We start from the raw sequence: 17,011 nt of genomic DNA, 5'->3' as shown, positions 1-17,011 counted from the left end.
GTTTCTCCATGTCTGTGCTGTATTCCCCGGGTCTGTATTCCCCAGGTCCTGTATTACCCCGGGTCTGTATTACCCCTGTATTACCCCGGGCTATGTTACCCTGTCTGTATTTCCCGGGTCTGTATTACCCCGGGCCTGTATTACCTCTGGGTCTGTATTACCGGGCTGTATTCCCCGGGTCTGTATTACCCCGGGTCTGTATTACCCCAGGTCTGTATTCCCCGGGTCTGTATTACCCCGGTTGTTCTGTATTACCCCGGCTGTATTACCCAGGTCTGTATTTCCCAGGGTCTGTATTACCCAGGTCTGTATTACCCCGGTCTGTATTACCCCGGTCTGTATTACCCCAGGTCTGTATTATACCCTGGGTATTCGTCTGTATTACCCCGGGTTTACCGGGTGTATTACCCCAGGTCTGTATTACCCCAGGTGTATTATCTATCTTTCTCCATGTCTGTATTATCCCATGTCTGTATTACCCCGGGCCTGTATTATCCCATGTCCCCCCAGGTCTGTATTACCCCAGGTCTGTATTACCCCGGGTCTGTATTACCCCGGGTCTGTATTACCCCATGTCTATGTTTCTTCATGTCTGTATTTCCCCGGGTCTGTATTACCCGCGGGCCTGTATTACCCCGGGTCTGTATTACCCCGGGCCTGTATTACCCCGGGTCTGTATTGCCCCGAGTCTGTATTACCCCGGGTCTGTATTACCCCGGGTCTGTATTGCCCCAGGCCTGTATTACCCCGGGTCTGTATTACCTCAGTTCTGTATTACCCCAGGTCTGTATTATCCAAGGTCTGTATTACCACGGGTCTGTATTACCCCGGGTCTGTATTACCCCAGGTCTGTATTACCCCGGGTCTGTATTACCCCGGTTCTGTATTACATCGGACCTGTATTACCCCTGGCCTGGATTTCCCAGGGTCTGTATTACCCCAGGTCTGTATTACCCGGGTCTGTATTACCCCGGGCCTGTATTACCCCCAGGTCTGTATTATCCCATGTCTATCTTTCTCCATGTCTGTATTATCCCAGGTCTGTATTAGCCCGGGCCTGTATTACCCCAGGTCTGTATTATCCCATGTCTATGTTTCTCCATGTCTGTATTGCCCCGGGTCTGTATTTCCCCAGGTCTGTATTACCCAAGGTCTGTATTACCCCGGGTCTGTATTACCCCGGGTCTGTATTACCCCATGTCTATGTTTCTCCATGTCTGTATTTCCCCGGGTCTGTATTACCCCGGGCCTGTATTACCCCGGGTCTGTATTACCCCGGGCCTGTATTACCCCGGGTCTGTATTGCCCCGAGTCTGTATTGCCCCAGGTCTGTATTACCCCGGGTCTGTATTACCCCAGGTCTGTATTACCCCAGGTCTGTATTACCACAGGTCTGTATTACCCCAGGTCTGTATTACTGTATTACCACGGGTCTGTATTACCCCGGGTCTATTTACCCCGGGTCTGTATTACCCCGGTTCTGTATTACATCGGACCTGTATTACCCCTGGCCTGGATTTCCCAGGGTCTGTATTACCCCAGGTCTGTATTACCCGGTCTGTATTACCCCGGGTCTGTATTGCCCCGGGTGTGTATCACCCCGGGTGCGTATTACCCCGGGTGTGTATTACCACAGGTCTGTATTACCCCGTGCCTGTATTACCCCAGGACTGTATTATTCCAGGTCTGCGTTTAATCAGGCCTGTATTACCCCAGGTTTGTTTTACCCCGGACAGGTCTGTATTACCCCAGGTCTGTAGTACCCCAGGCCTGTGTCACCCAAGGTCTGTATTACCTCAGGCATGTATTACCCAATGTTTGTATTACCCCGGGCAGGCCTGTATTACCCCGGGCAGGACTGTATTACCCCGGGCAGGTCTGTATTACCCCGGGTCTGTATTAACCCGGACCTGAATTACCCCTGGCCTGGATTTCCTCGGATCTGTATTACCCCAGGTCTTTATTACCCCGGGCCTGTATTATTACCCCAGGTCTGTACATTGTATTATTACCCCAGGCCTGTATTACCCCTGGTCGGTATTACCTCGGGCCTGTATTACCCACGGCCTATCTCTGAAGCAACCGAATAGTCCAACCAACCTTGTTGCATTATACTGACAACAAGCAAATCAGTTCCCCAATCTAATAATGCTGTGCGACAAGTAGAAGCAGAAACTGCCAAACCATACAGACATTCACACACCGCAACACATTGTCCACATAGGAGGACGGACGTCGTTACACGAACCTGGCTGTTAATAGGATATTAATTTCATAAACCAAATAAAACTGGAATTTACGCTTGACTGATTAATGATGTGCAAGATGTGTGCACGCAAAATATCTGTGATAGTCAGATCTCTGGTTCAAATCAATTGATCATTTAGTTGCTTTTGAATAATGATTTTTTCGTCTATAATGAAAAATTCTGATCAATTTACCAAAGTAATCACTTTTGAATATTCTGCGTGAACTCATAAAATATTGACCCAGATTGATTTTTTGATCAAATTTCTATTTCTAATTTAAAATAATCTAAATAAAGAAACAAACAAACTTTATTTCTGAATATTTATGGAACAATTACAAGCCGTAATTGCTCTTTGTACTTTCAGAAGAAGCCAATGATTTTGCTTTTCGCCATCATTAATATGGTTCTGCCTGTACTGCTAATTGGACTGTGTTACTCCACGATCGTGGCCATGATATGGAGACGAGGAAGGCAAGGAATACCACTGACAAAGCACCAACAAACAGGTTAGTGTACTTCGTTGTCGGTATAATGTGACCGGTGGGGTGTGCTGTCCGGTGCCAGTATAATTTGACCGGGTGGGGTGTGTTGTCCGGTGTCTCTAGCGAAAAGTTTCAGTGAGATAACACTTTGAAATGGACAATTTTCCCTATTGACACAACATTGACATATCACAGCCTCCCAAAATATACAGACGTTAACATTTCATACAGAAGTCCGTACGTGGTATGCTTCAGCAGCAAGATAGCACTATAAAACTGACATGAATTCCTATTGTTGTGATTAAACACAGCAAAAACAAAACGTACCAATAGCCTAAAAGAAATACAGATATTTAGACAACATATCGCTTACATGGAAAACCGTCCTTAAATGACCATAGCTGTTAATAATAAAACGTATAGAAACCAAACAACCAAAGTGCTCATGTGCATTACGTGATCACCTAATATTTTTTTTTGATTAGCCAACGCAAATTTTATTTTTCCCAGATTGAGGCTTTCTGAGTCGTTATTAGGAGAGGAAAATCCCGAACTCTATTACGTCAAATGATATTCAAACTACTAAATAAATGTACACATTGTGATTAGAAAGGGGCGTTAACTCTATAAACCACACATTCCGAGATATAACATTTCTCACAAATCTAATAAACCTTTCACCTAAAAGCGTATCAAGAAACCGAACAGGGAAAATATGCATAATTCCTGTTGAAATCTGACTGCTTGTTATGTTTCTATGTACCTGCATGGAATATATTTAACAATTTAAGAATTGTTAGATTGCATTTATTGGAGATATAAATGCAATCTGGGTGGCAGATACATAGAATAGCGCCCGTCCTCTATAAATCTAACAATCCTTTAATTGTTATATTTACATTTTACTTTCTAGTTCAAAGTAAAACATAATTTAGATGCAAGTGAAAATTTGAATGTTTTTCAGTAGCTTTTCAGTTAATTTTCAATTATTCAGACATTTAAAAGATTTTGTTATAGTTTCATAACCAAACTTGTTCATTCAACTACAATGTCAATTTTCCCGCACGGACTAACATGGTATCAGTAAGCAAGACTCGCGTCCATTTTTATAGATATTACTACACCAAGTCTAGGCTGCATTAATTGCTCATAATGCAGATCACGATTATCATTAGAGTAATGGGAGTCTCTGTGGCAAAATGTAAATATTGTATCATATACTAAATTAAAGATAAATGATCTCCCTGTCGATTGAGAGCGTTGACATTGTCACATCTTATACGGTTTGTTTAAAATCATGTTTTTTTCTGATATTAGGTAGTGTTATATGGCCGGCCGAGTTATAGACCTTGACATAGTATTACATATACAGAGAGAGAAAAATGTCTATAGAGCCAAGCGCCTGTGTATATCTTTATAAATATTGTAAAGCATTGGAACTGGTTTAATAATGTAACAGCCAATCCAGATTTTGTGGTGAACTGTGTTTGAATCCGAAGTGCAACCAATCTGATAAAAATACAGATGTTTATTATCACTACGTTTGAGAAGAACGAAGTGGTTATATGGATATATATTTTAATCAGATTGGAGTGCAACAAAAGATATGTGCAACGTCGCCTTCTTTGATGAATATGATTTATTTCAAACATTCGTATGTTTAAAGTATATATTAATTAGATTTGGATCTTAGCGAATGAGTTAATTTGCAACATTTGAAATAACATGAAAATTACATAAAAACATGTTTATTTGCCGAATCAGTGTCTCAATAGCATTCACTGCTGTGTTCGTACGCGTCAAGGTCGTTGGTAATGTTACTTAGTAAACACAACCGAAATGTAAAAATACAAATACAGGACCTTTTTCAATTGGATTTTTATAGATCATAGTTTGGCCCTAAATCACTTTAGCTACTGATGAACCAAAAAACCATTAACCAACCATTCCAAGCGTTTTATCAGGGGTACTATACGGCTATCACCGGCTCTAACAGCTTACATCACAAACTGCCTACTGTATATCCCAGACATTACTTTCACCTTAGATGCTACGCAAAAGAGAAGTTAAGAAGCTATTAATTTTAAATTCTGATAATAAGTTCATCCCATAAAGACTATTTTATAGGTTAAACTATTTTGATATATATATATAGCATGCCGTAGACAAGGATTAACGCAGCATTTGTGATAAAATGTAATACCGGCCATAAATTAAGCTTAGCCACTCTGGCTCCCATCACCATGTAAGGTGGTAACTAATACATCAGCGGCTGACTGCACGGTGCTGATACCATAATAGACACAATGAACTGTGTATACAGCGACCAATAAATTCGTATGACCTGATTCCATCATACAGCACCACCTTACGTATGACACGTGTCAAATAGCTCTCTTCATACGTCAGTGTTATCAATTAGGTGGCGTAGTTCATGGCTTTCCTTCTGCAGGCACTTTATAGCACCGGAACGGCCATTAGTCAATACAAGTGGAGTGTCGGGTAGTCGGACAACTAATAGTTTAATAGTGATGCCAGACTGTAAAGGATGTTTTATTGTCATGAAATAGGCCAATGTACGTAAAATTTCGGGCAGTTTGAAAAAAACTCGTTCGCCGAATGTTAAAGTCACGGTAATATGTGACAACTAAAAAAATAGTTTAAAAAGTTGGGTGTCATTAGTTACACAACATATTAACAGCCAGGCCAAGGACGTGTTATGAACAACATCGATAACCTAACAACTGCTCCACATAGGATTCGAACTCGCAGCCAAGATGATGACATATTAACGACTTGGTCACCATTTAAACAGAATAGCAAAGAACCTTTATAACACTTAAAGATAGTCGATTAGTCCTATTAAGGTCCTAGTAACAAATGATCATTTTAGACGACGTCCAGTGTATGTACTGTGTTTTGTGGCTGTCATCCTTTAGAATTGTGTCCCACGGTTGTAATGGAGTTCTTATCCTTTTTGTTTACTGAAACATGCCTCCAAAGACATCCAACAAAATCGCCACACCCGGTCACATTTTACTTTTTATGTTAAGCGCTAATGAGGGCATTCTGATTGTTTGTTGTTTTATGTCGTGCACAATTTATACTGCCTTAGGTCATCTGACCCGAAAGGTCAGGATGACCTATTGTCATCATGCACCGTCCCTCGTCGTGCGCAGTCCGCCGTGCGTAAACTTTTAATTCAAACGACTTCTTCTCAATAACCGAAAGGCCCAGAGTACTGATATTTGGTCTGTAGCATGCTGGGATGGAGGGCTACAAAGTTTATTCAAATTACAGGGAGTGGGACGACTGGTTCGCCCGTTGTCAGTATAATATGACCGGGTGGGGTGTGTTGCTTGGTGCCGTCTGCGGCATGCTTCAGTGATATAGCACTATAAAAAGGGCAACAGATCCACTATACATGAAGACACTACATGAATATACCCCAGTCTCTCTAAACACGCATCTCGCACAACATACACGCAACACACCACATACATGGGAGGCTGTCCTTACATGACCATAGCTGTTGATAGGACGTTAATTAATCAAAAACAAACAAACAAACAAACAAACAAATCATTTAAGGTATCAGGGGTCAAAAAGGCTAAAATCTGTAAACGACTTCTTCTCAAGAACCAGATGGCCTGTGGTACTGATATTGGGCATGTTGGGATGAAGGGCTACTAAGTTTGTTCAAATGAATGGCCTTGACCTTTATTCAATGCCACGGCGTCAAATAGGCTTAAATCTTTAAACGACTTCTTGAGAATAACTAGGGGGCGTAGAGATCTGATATTAGGACTGTGACATGCTGAAATAACTTTCTGTGAATAACTAAGAGGCATAGAGACCTGATATTGGGCCTGTGAAATGCTGGGATGAAGGACTATAAAATTGTTTTAAAAAAATGACCTTGATCTTCATTCACATGGGTCAAATAGGCTAAAATCTTTAAACAACTATGTTGTATTATGCCAATAGTCAGATGACCGTTAAGGCCAATGGGCCTCTTGTATAAACTACACTCAGTCTTTCTCTTTAAGTTCAACGTTAAGCATACACTAAGGTAGCTTGGTCATGGGAGTCTTCCGAGTTTTCCTAGCACGGGCGAACTCCTACCTCAAGGTCTTTGGTGAAGCGATATAAAGATATATATTAAAGAAAAAAATTGTGATAGCTGTATTTTGACACATTATTTGACTATCAAAGACAAAATAGGTCAATTTCTGATCAAGAAACAAATATAAAATGATGCTCACCGAATTTTTGTTACATAACAGGCGTTTTTTTAAATCAGTAATTAGTGTTATATCTTTGGTGATCATCTGTCAGCTCTGACGACATGGCACTGATTGACGTTATGTTTAACATTAAAAAATAAGTAATTAAATGATTATTGTCAATACAAAAATATCCAATAATTGAACGTGGGTTGGAAAATCATGTCTCTTAAACACATTTATCTATAATATTGTCCCCACACAAACAATACGCGATTAAATCTCCCCTCGGGATGTTTGTCATATAATGATGGAAACAAAATGGAATGGTGGCTTGATTTAACGGTAAAATGCTACCTTAATCTTGCTTTTGTTTGGATTAACCTACAATTATTTGTTTCATTTGATAGGGGTTTAAGCTTGTTGTTTACAACTACAGAAATCGGTATAGAGTTTAAAATTGTATACTAGAGCCAGAAATTTCTAAAACACCACACTAAATTTATTTTGTACCGTTTCCCTGTCGACGTTGCAATACATACATTACTTTAACCGTATTAAGTTAACATGTGTTTACACATTTGAAACGTGAGAGGTTGTACATTAGTATTGCCATGTCTTCACTTTAAAGATAAAGACCTGTTCTGTGAGACGGTTTCCTTCCAACGACAAACATACCGGATAATCTAGTCTTTACCGCTCGTCATAAAAAACTTATGTGTATTGCAGCTCCAACATTGCGTTATTTGATCGACATGACAGGCATTAAAGGTAAATACCATTTGTGTTAGATTGCATCAATTGCGCATGCAGCCTTAAGATCAATGTTTAATATTTAATAAGAATAATAGTTAATTTACTTATTTTTCATGTTTCGTTGATTGGGGCTAACGTCTTAAGTTAAGTTATTTTTAAAAAACGGTCTCCAATGTATGCAATGTGTTGCGGTGTGTGAACGCATATGCTCTTGAATGATGTTCGTTTCGTGTTTTCTTGAAGTAGTGGAACTCTTCCCTTTTTAGTTGTATTTCGTTGGAGCATGCAGCCAGAGACACCGACCAGCACGTTTACAGTTACCCAAAACACTCATCTCACACTTCACACACACACAAGACACAACATAACGGGATGCCTTCCTTTATAAAAAGTCCCTGCCTGTCAAAAGGACGTAGATATTAACATGAGGCCCATCATTTGTACAATTTTGAATCGCCACCCTATAAGGATGCTACCATTGCACCATAAGTGCTATCCCATGCTTAGTTTCAGAGAAGAAGTCGTTTATATGGAAATAGCCAAACTGACCCCTTTTGAGTGCTACCATTTCATTATGAGTTATATCTGATGTTTAGTTGAAGAGAACACCACCCTATAAGGATGCTTCCATTGCATTATGAGTGTTATCTGATGTTTATTTGCAGAGAAGTCGATTATATGGAAAGAGTCAAATTGACCCCTTTTTGACTCCGCCCCTCAGGCCCGCGGGGGCCAGCCCCATCATTTGTAAAAATTTGAATTCCCAACCTATAAGGATGCTTCATTGCATTACGGGTACTATCCCATGGTTAGTTTCAGAGACGAAGTCGTTTATATGAAAATAGCCAAATTGACCCTGCCCCTCAGGCTCCTGGGAATCATCCCCATTATTTGTGCAATTTTCAGTCAGTTACCTATAAGGATGTTACCAGTCAAATTTTGTTGAATTCCAATCAGCGCTTAAGGAGAAGAAGTTTGATTGTTGACGGAAAACGGTCCACGGACACCGGACGCCACGGTATGGCATAAGCTCACTTAGGTTCTTTGGACCAGCTGAGCTAATAATAAGTGAATAAGTTTTGTCTGTATTTTGTTAAGGAAAACAATGGTTTCTCATAAGCTCGGTAAAACATTATAACTCGTAATTCCAAATTGCAATATTATTTTTCGCACGATATGATCAGGCCAACCTAAGGGGATTGAGTAAGGGATACACTTTATCATTGTTAATTCATCGTACATATGATAATTTATTGGCGTTTTCGCTATATGCTGATAAAGTATAATATAGACGAAAACTACTATACATATATCTTTATTCGACTATACAGATTTATGAGAAATTCTTGAGTCAAAGCTATGCTTGTACTTCCTTCCGGTACTGATGACAATATCATGTTTGACGTATGTGCATAACAACTTGTCAAAATCCCTGAATTATTGTCACCATATTAAATTGTATCCCTACTCGCTCATGATTTCTCGTTCGTGAAGATAGACAATTAAATTAGCGTTGCGATCTTGTCAATTTTATCACAGTTTCAGGAGAAAATATAATAAGTTACTATACATAGACGTGTTATTTGATTATTTTTACAAAACAGGCACTGAACAAAAATGTCTGAATATTTCTTGAATAGCAAGTTGAACAATACTATAGGTAGCCAAGGATAGTCTTTATTGTCCTTATGTTGTTATTGTATCGTTACTGTAGTTCTCATTAGTATGAAGATTTGCTGCTATTTATGATTGATGAAATGTTTGGTTCATTATACGTCCTGTTAACAGCCAGGGTCAACCCATGTGTGCAATGTGCTGTGGTATGTGGATTTATAGTGTGATATTACTGAGCTTTGTTTGTTTGTTTGTTTGATTAATCAACGTCCAATTAACAGCTATGGTCATGTAAGGACGGCCTCCAATGTATGCGGTGTGTTGCGTGTATGTTGTGCGAGTTGCATGTTTTGGGAGACTGTGGTGTATTCATGTTGTGTATTCATGTTGTGTCTTTTTGTATACTGGAACTGTTGCCCTTTTTTATAGTGCTATATCACTTAAGCATGCCGCCGAAGACACCAAACAACACACTCCACCCAGTCACATTATACTGACCTGCCTACGAAGGCACCTAACAAGGACACCCCATCCGGCAGAGCTTGTAAAGTCTTTCCAAATTATAATTGTAGGAATCTCAGAGGGGTAAGGTTTGTGAAGTATATCGAATTCAATATTTATGCATTCCACAGAGGTAGGGATTGTGAAGTATTTCCAATTCTTTCTTGTAGCAATCCCACAGGATTAGGATTTGTGAAGTCTTTCGAAATTATTATCGAAAATATTCGACGTAAAAGGGAATATTACCTCTTCTTACTAAAAAGGTTTTGACAGAAAAATTATATATATGATTTTGGCATTGTCTCTCGCAATAAACGTTAATTATGGAAACGATCAATGTTTTAATAGTATTAATTTAAATTGAAAAAAATGACTCAGAAGTATTTATTTTCTAATTTACTTATGAATAGACATTATATGAAATTATGTTTTCAAAAATGTTTTCAGCATGTTATACATTAAAGCCATTTCGTTGTGGTTATTTTCTCTTGAAAGACGGAATTGATTGTACCTTTAGTTTTTTTTTGTATACATCTTTATACCGATACAATATTTACGTCCTATCAACAGCCAGGGTCATATAAGGACAACCTCCTGTGTATGTGGTGTGTTGTGTAAATGAACTGCAAGGTGCGTGTACGAAATACTTTCAAAAATTAATGCAGTGACAATAATTATTACGTCTGACAAACGAAAACCTTTGGTATAGTAGAAGATAATGGAGATACACCTACTATAAATGGACGTCTAGGTGATTGACTGTCGGGATATTATGGAGATAAATCGATGCAGAACTGCTCCCTCGGCATTCGCCCTGATTCATCAATCAAATAGAAGCCATTCGCGTTTGATATCCTATAGATAATAAATACCTTAGCTTAGTTGAAAATAATGGATATCCAACTACTGTAAATGAACTTATTTTAGTTTCATAAAATTTCCTTGAGCATAGTGAAATAAAAGCCGAAATTTTCTGTTATAAAAACAACTGCTGAAATATTAATCTCTTAACAATTGAAATACATGTATATATACACGGTTACAGAACGACATCTAATACCAACGTTATAATCCAATGTAAATATGATCTTATTTATTTATTATATATTTGTTCGTTAAAAATCCTTTCCTGCATTTCAGCACATTGTGATATTTACACTGCCAACAACCGACTGAGCCCTAATTCCGGTATCATACACAGAGCTAAGGTCAAGACCATCAAGATCACATTCGTCGTTGTCTCGGGTACGTATATCAAAGAGCACTAGGTCACAAAAAATGGGTTTTTAAATTTATCTTCATACGAAAAAATCTGTATATTTCATTAATTACGTACGTGGCCATTTTGAAAATTAACATTCCTATTTTTTTAGTTACCATCTATTTAAAATTCGTTTCCAATAATCCAAAGAGATTTATAGCCAATTTAAGTAAAGTGCTTGGACTTCATTTCAACCAATACTTTTTGACAAGTATTGATTTATCTATGATACCTATATCATCCCAAGTGATCCCGTCCCTTCGGTTCAGTTATTCAGTATTCAGTTAAAATTGATTCAGTACTTTATGACTATTATTAATTGGACGAAAATGTCGACAGACGAGCCAAATAATAATATATAACGTTCGTTACCATCTATAAATAACTTGTTTTTGTTGTTTGTCAATGTATTAATTACTCATCAAATCAAAAGAACCCAATGTTTCAATAACAAACATGTTGATAACAGTTGCTTACAATTTACGGTTTGTCATGATTTTGTTTAATGATTTTTTCTCGTAGCAACAAAATATTTTTATATAGACACGACAATTCACAAGCATTCGTCAGGAAATACCATTCACCAAATGACGATCTTGATGTTTATGAGTTCATTAGTGTCAACTGCAAGAAACAGCAATAGAATGTTTTATTATTATAAAAATAACTAGGCACGTCATAAATGAAATATAACAAAGCCATTAACCCTGGCTTTACAAAGTAATATTTGGAACAAATCACATAAATCTGTCGTGTTTTGAAGTGTTTTGTCGGGGAAACGAAAGGACATATATCACTTGTTTACGCATATAGAAAACAATATGTAAACTATTACTATATTTTATAATGTCTAATTGATATCCAGTGCATTCTCTGGGGGGGATATTATATTCATGTTAATAATAATTAGCGTTGTGTTCCCTGTTTCAGTACCATACACTTGACCCAGTAATCGCAATGGTAATACAGCGGCACTGTGAGCGTGTGTTCCGATAAGTCAAAGGGGGAGTGTTTGTTTGTTTGATTAATTATCGTCCTATTAACAGGCAGGGTTATTTAGGCATTGTTGTCATATTTTTGACATACATTGGTGTGTAACATTCATCGGGTGTTCTAGCATATCCAGTGGTGCGCGTGATATGCTAGAACACACAATGTATGTTACACATCAATTCATGTCAAAAATATGACAACCAATGCTTATATTTACATTTCAATAGTCATTATCGATTAAAAAAAGAAAATAGATAAAACTATTCATTTCAAATATTTTAATTATAGTAAATTGTCATATTGGTCAATTTTCAGATTATTTTAACAGTTTTTGTAGTGAACTCTCGCACCGACTTGAACCCAGTGTATACGCGACCTTTTGGACTTTGATTGTGGTATTAGTACGCCAGAGCCTAACTGCCAATGTTAATATTGGAAAATAACATATATTGGTCATAGTAACAACAAATAGGTACTGTTCAGTTGTAATATAAATATGTAAGGATGGCCTCCCATGTATGCGGGGTATGAACAGTGTTGTGTGTGTTGACAGACTGAGGTATATTTGTGTTGTGTCTCTTTGCAATCAACTATCCCACTGGTCTCTTTATATTGACAACGGGCTTACCAGTCGTCCTACTCACAGTTTGTACATTCATGCATAAATACATAAATACATAGTATTACATACATACATACAATGAGAGATTCAATGATGTTTTTTTTTTTTTTTTTTACTTTTACATGCATTTTTCATCATCAACATGTAGGTAAAGCTGGCTCATGGTAAAAGTAAGAGTAAGGATACTATTTTCGGATAGCCATTATCGAATCTGATATCAGTATATTGACCTCATTCATTTTCATACACAGCTCTTAAAACCATTTGTCTTTCTTATGTAAGTGAGTGTAAAAAACTTCCTAACGCAGGTGCATGGGTAATGCGCTAATGATGCAATACAACCTACATGCAGTGCTATCAAATCCCCCATATATTGTATTATAGATCATTTAAAGATAATTGCCCATTCGGAAAACATAATTGAGATTGATGACAGGTCTGGTACATTGTTAGAAGACTCGTCATATAATACCAGTCCAAAAAATCTTCAACGCGATCATTGGTTTATTCATTATTTCCATTAAACTGAGATACAAATCATCACGACATTAAAGGTTACGTTTCGTCTTTGTTCGATTGGACTTTGATTTTTATCTAACATCTATTTGATAGGATTTCCGTTTGATGAATTTTGTTTGTGAGTTTATGTTGCTTTTTAGTTTAAACTAACAAAAATCACTATATATCTGCATGACACTTCCGCCTATCTTCACAAACGAGTCTCATTGTTAGATGTTTTAGGATTATTAGTCGATAAATATGTCGGGATCACCTGATCACCTCCTTATGGTATTTTTTGGTGCAAATAGACCATGTGTACATATTCAGCACAAATAATTATAAGCATTTCCTACACAGACTCTATAACTTGTGTGTGTACTGTACGACCGAATGACCCATGACTATATTTGAACACTGCGACCTTGAAAATAGTTGTCGCCTAGTTATTGAAAAGAAATATTTTAACGATATGATTTTTGTGTAATAATCAAAAACCAATATGACTCAGAAAACAAACTTTTATATTTTCTTATTTTACACCAGATAATGCTGACTCAAGGCATTGTATTTTTGTCGATTGAAGAACAGTTTCTACAAAAGATCCAACAAGATATCATGATTCATTATTAAAATTCATGTATATGTTATTTTATCAGCGAAATTGTATAAATCCAGTGATTCCCTCTCTAGTTTACATAAAAAAATAACAAAGAAAACAATCTGTACGAGTTACCTCCCTTCCAAAAACGTAAGGCATACGTTTAATGATACATTCCATTATATGTAAATGAGCTGAACCACTGTCATGCATCACGTTTTTTATATAAAACAAACCATACGGGTGGTTGGGAGGGTGGGATATCAGGTTGATAAAGTCACTGTACAAATTCAAATACCGGTATCCTAATCTCTGTGAAAGCTACTCATATTCAAATACCGGTATCCTAATCTCTGTGAAAGCTACTCAAATTCAAGAACCGGTATTCTAATCTCTATGAAAGCTACTCTAGTTATCATTGCGCTGTTACTGGAATATCTGACTATAATAACAAATGTTATGACATTTATAAGTTGTAAATATTTTCAACTACTTTGTAAAGTAGCTAGTGGATATCTATCGCTTCTGGAATTCGTACAAAAAATAAAGAGATATAGAAGAATCACAGGGCGACTTTCATTGCGTTTCGGTACATTTCTTGAAGGCAAGATTTTGAGCGAATATCGTTATATTAATACATATAATTTTCAACATTGTACATTTTAACAGTCTACTGCAGGCAATTACTAACAATAAGTGTTAATTATTTATAGTGATCATACTTTTATGTCAATAGACGTTTCGACTAAATGACATTAGATTACGAAAGATGATAACTTAACTAGATGATACAGCATTGATACAACATTTCAATGCTAACTTAATGAAATATAAGCCTTTTATAATTCCCCTCGAGTGACTCACAACAGTAGATTTGTATAACTGATGAAAATAAGGCACATGACTTAGAATTCTAAACAGCCATATAACTGTAATATATACATGTATAAAGTTCAATAATTATTCTGAACAACATTTGCAATTTCAATGTAAATATATTAAATACATGCAATAAAAAAATTCTGCATTTAATCATGTAACTATATAAAAATTCTTGAGAATTTGCAAAAATTTACGATATTTGGACCAAATTGCAGAAAACTGTATTGTTTTCTTTAAATCAATCTTGTCACGATGGTATATTAAGCTAATTTATTGTATGGATATTATTTTTTCAATAACTTTGCCACAATCCACATATTTACTATCGCTTCAAGTTAAGCTTGCATTTCCGGAATATCCCAAAACTGCAATCTCTAATTCCAATTTAGTTATTTTTATTTCTTTATTATTAAACTAAAATTTATTGGATCTACAAACAAACATGCATTTAGCTGCAAATAATAATTGACTTTTTACACAAATGCGGTAAATGGAAATAAATACATGAAAAATAATGAATTTAGAACATATTTTGGCATTATAATGTTACAAGTATATCGGTAGTTTCAACACTGGTTACATGGTACAACTAATCGTTGCCAATCCAGGCAGCGAAGACCAATTTACTTACGGATAGATAGGCCTCATTTGCTACGGTTCTGATTCATATTCATAACGTTGTGCACCATAATTGAACAAGGTTAGAATTCATCTTAAGAAAAATACTATAAAAGATGGTACATTCCCGGAATCTCAATTTGAATCGGGCAATCTATATATTATTGATCACGCATTTCTATAATATTGCATCAAATATTTGTTGTCTGTTCATTGAATGATTTGGAAAATACATTTTTATAACTTGATTGGTTTTACATTTAATACGACGGTGACAACATATTTTCAGGAATCTATCATTTATTACCTTATAACGTTTTAGACCTTTTTCTTGCTTAGTTTTCACAATATATGTTTTATGATCAAAATAACCGTATATTTTGATCTATTGGTGATTGATTCATGGCGTTGGCTTAATGAATGACAGCAACAATTATTTAATAAACATTAAGAAAATTTAAGACAGTCATTTCGAATATGTAATGTTTTGGATACATATACGGTAAGGAATAAATAAACCACCGTAATTTAGCGTACACAATAACTCGCCTCTTTGCTTTGTTATTTTCATCATAAAATATTGCATATAATATAATAAATTGCGATTAAGGACTATAATTATAACCACTCAGTTAAATAGAGGATATGAGAACATCCCATAAAGGGAAGAAAGAAATTAAGTGGTTTACAGTTAGCAGTTGGTACTAGAAATATGCTAACATTTTAATGGCCCGATTTCCTTAATTTCAGTATTCCTGGTGTCCTGGGGCCCCTTCACGATATACACGATCATGGTGGTATATAACGTGGTCGACCTGAACGGATCCTTCTTCATACTGATGGCGCTAGCTCCGATGAACAGCGTGGCCAACCCGATGGTATTTCTCTTCTTCAACCACCGACTTCTTCGGAAGGGAAAGCAGCATCATGAGACAAATGGGATCAGTCTAAAAGCGACATTTACCACTAACATTCGACGTGACTCCGAGTGGTCGAAAACAATGACGTCACGAATCACGTAAACTAAAACTGGTGTCAGACATTTTAAGAATTTCCGCCCAGATTTTACATGTTTTTTGTTTATTTATTAGTTCGAGAGATTTATTGTTAACTTTCGGTTGGTTGGTTGTTGTTTACGTTTATCAGCTATCTCCTGTATCCGATGATTATGTGTGAATGACTGTATATTTTGGAAGACTGCGGTATGTCAGTGTTGTTACATGCCTTATTAAAATAAGTATATAGTGTATGGACATTTGTGAACAAAATATAGCGAAAAGAAATAGGTTATTCAAGTGGGATTTATTTCATATTATATACACAGCTATTCACATGGATTTCAGTTTAGAAATATGTATATGATATGTGTTTAATTCGTTCATAGATTTAAATTCTTTAAATGGGATCTTCCAAGCGATCCATCATAAATGCATTGCATTGCCTCATAGCTGTTAATAGGACGTTAATAAATCAAACAAACAAACAAACAAAAATCAATTAAGGCAAACTATTTCAGTGATGTGTATTGGTGAAGACATATCTCGAGTATACAATGATAATCTGATTAACATACAGATCCTCTTATTAAACGTAGTGATAATAAAGATCTTTATTTTAATCAGATTAAGACAATGATATATACCAAGCACTTTGATATTTAGCAAGAAGGGTAAAATGGGTTGTGTCGCCTAACAAAGGCCGGCTAA

The 17,011-nt window shown here is 36.6% G+C and overlaps 1 protein-coding gene across 1 annotated transcript in view; it reads left to right on the top strand.

Annotated features, from left to right (window-relative positions):
- LOC138310139 (neuropeptide S receptor-like) overlaps window positions 1–16,803 on the top strand; it is a 45,603-nt gene extending 28,800 nt beyond the window's left edge. Inside the window, exons 5-7 of the mRNA XM_069251266.1 lie at window positions 2,616–2,757; window positions 10,971–11,075; window positions 16,056–16,803. Of these exons, the coding sequence (XP_069107367.1) occupies window positions 2,616–2,757; window positions 10,971–11,075; window positions 16,056–16,327 (519 nt within the window). The 3' untranslated portion in view covers window positions 16,328–16,803. The remainder of the gene's footprint in view (window positions 1–2,615; window positions 2,758–10,970; window positions 11,076–16,055) is intronic.
- Window positions 16,804–17,011: the final 208 nt, after the last annotated feature.

The sequence above is a fragment of the Argopecten irradians genome, chromosome 16 (assembly GCF_041381155.1).
Source record: "Argopecten irradians isolate NY chromosome 16, Ai_NY, whole genome shotgun sequence".
Lineage (NCBI taxonomy): Eukaryota > Metazoa > Mollusca > Bivalvia > Pectinida > Pectinidae > Argopecten > Argopecten irradians.
The sequence above is the reverse complement of the archived record's forward strand: the minus strand, read 5'-3'. Positions and strand labels throughout refer to the sequence as shown.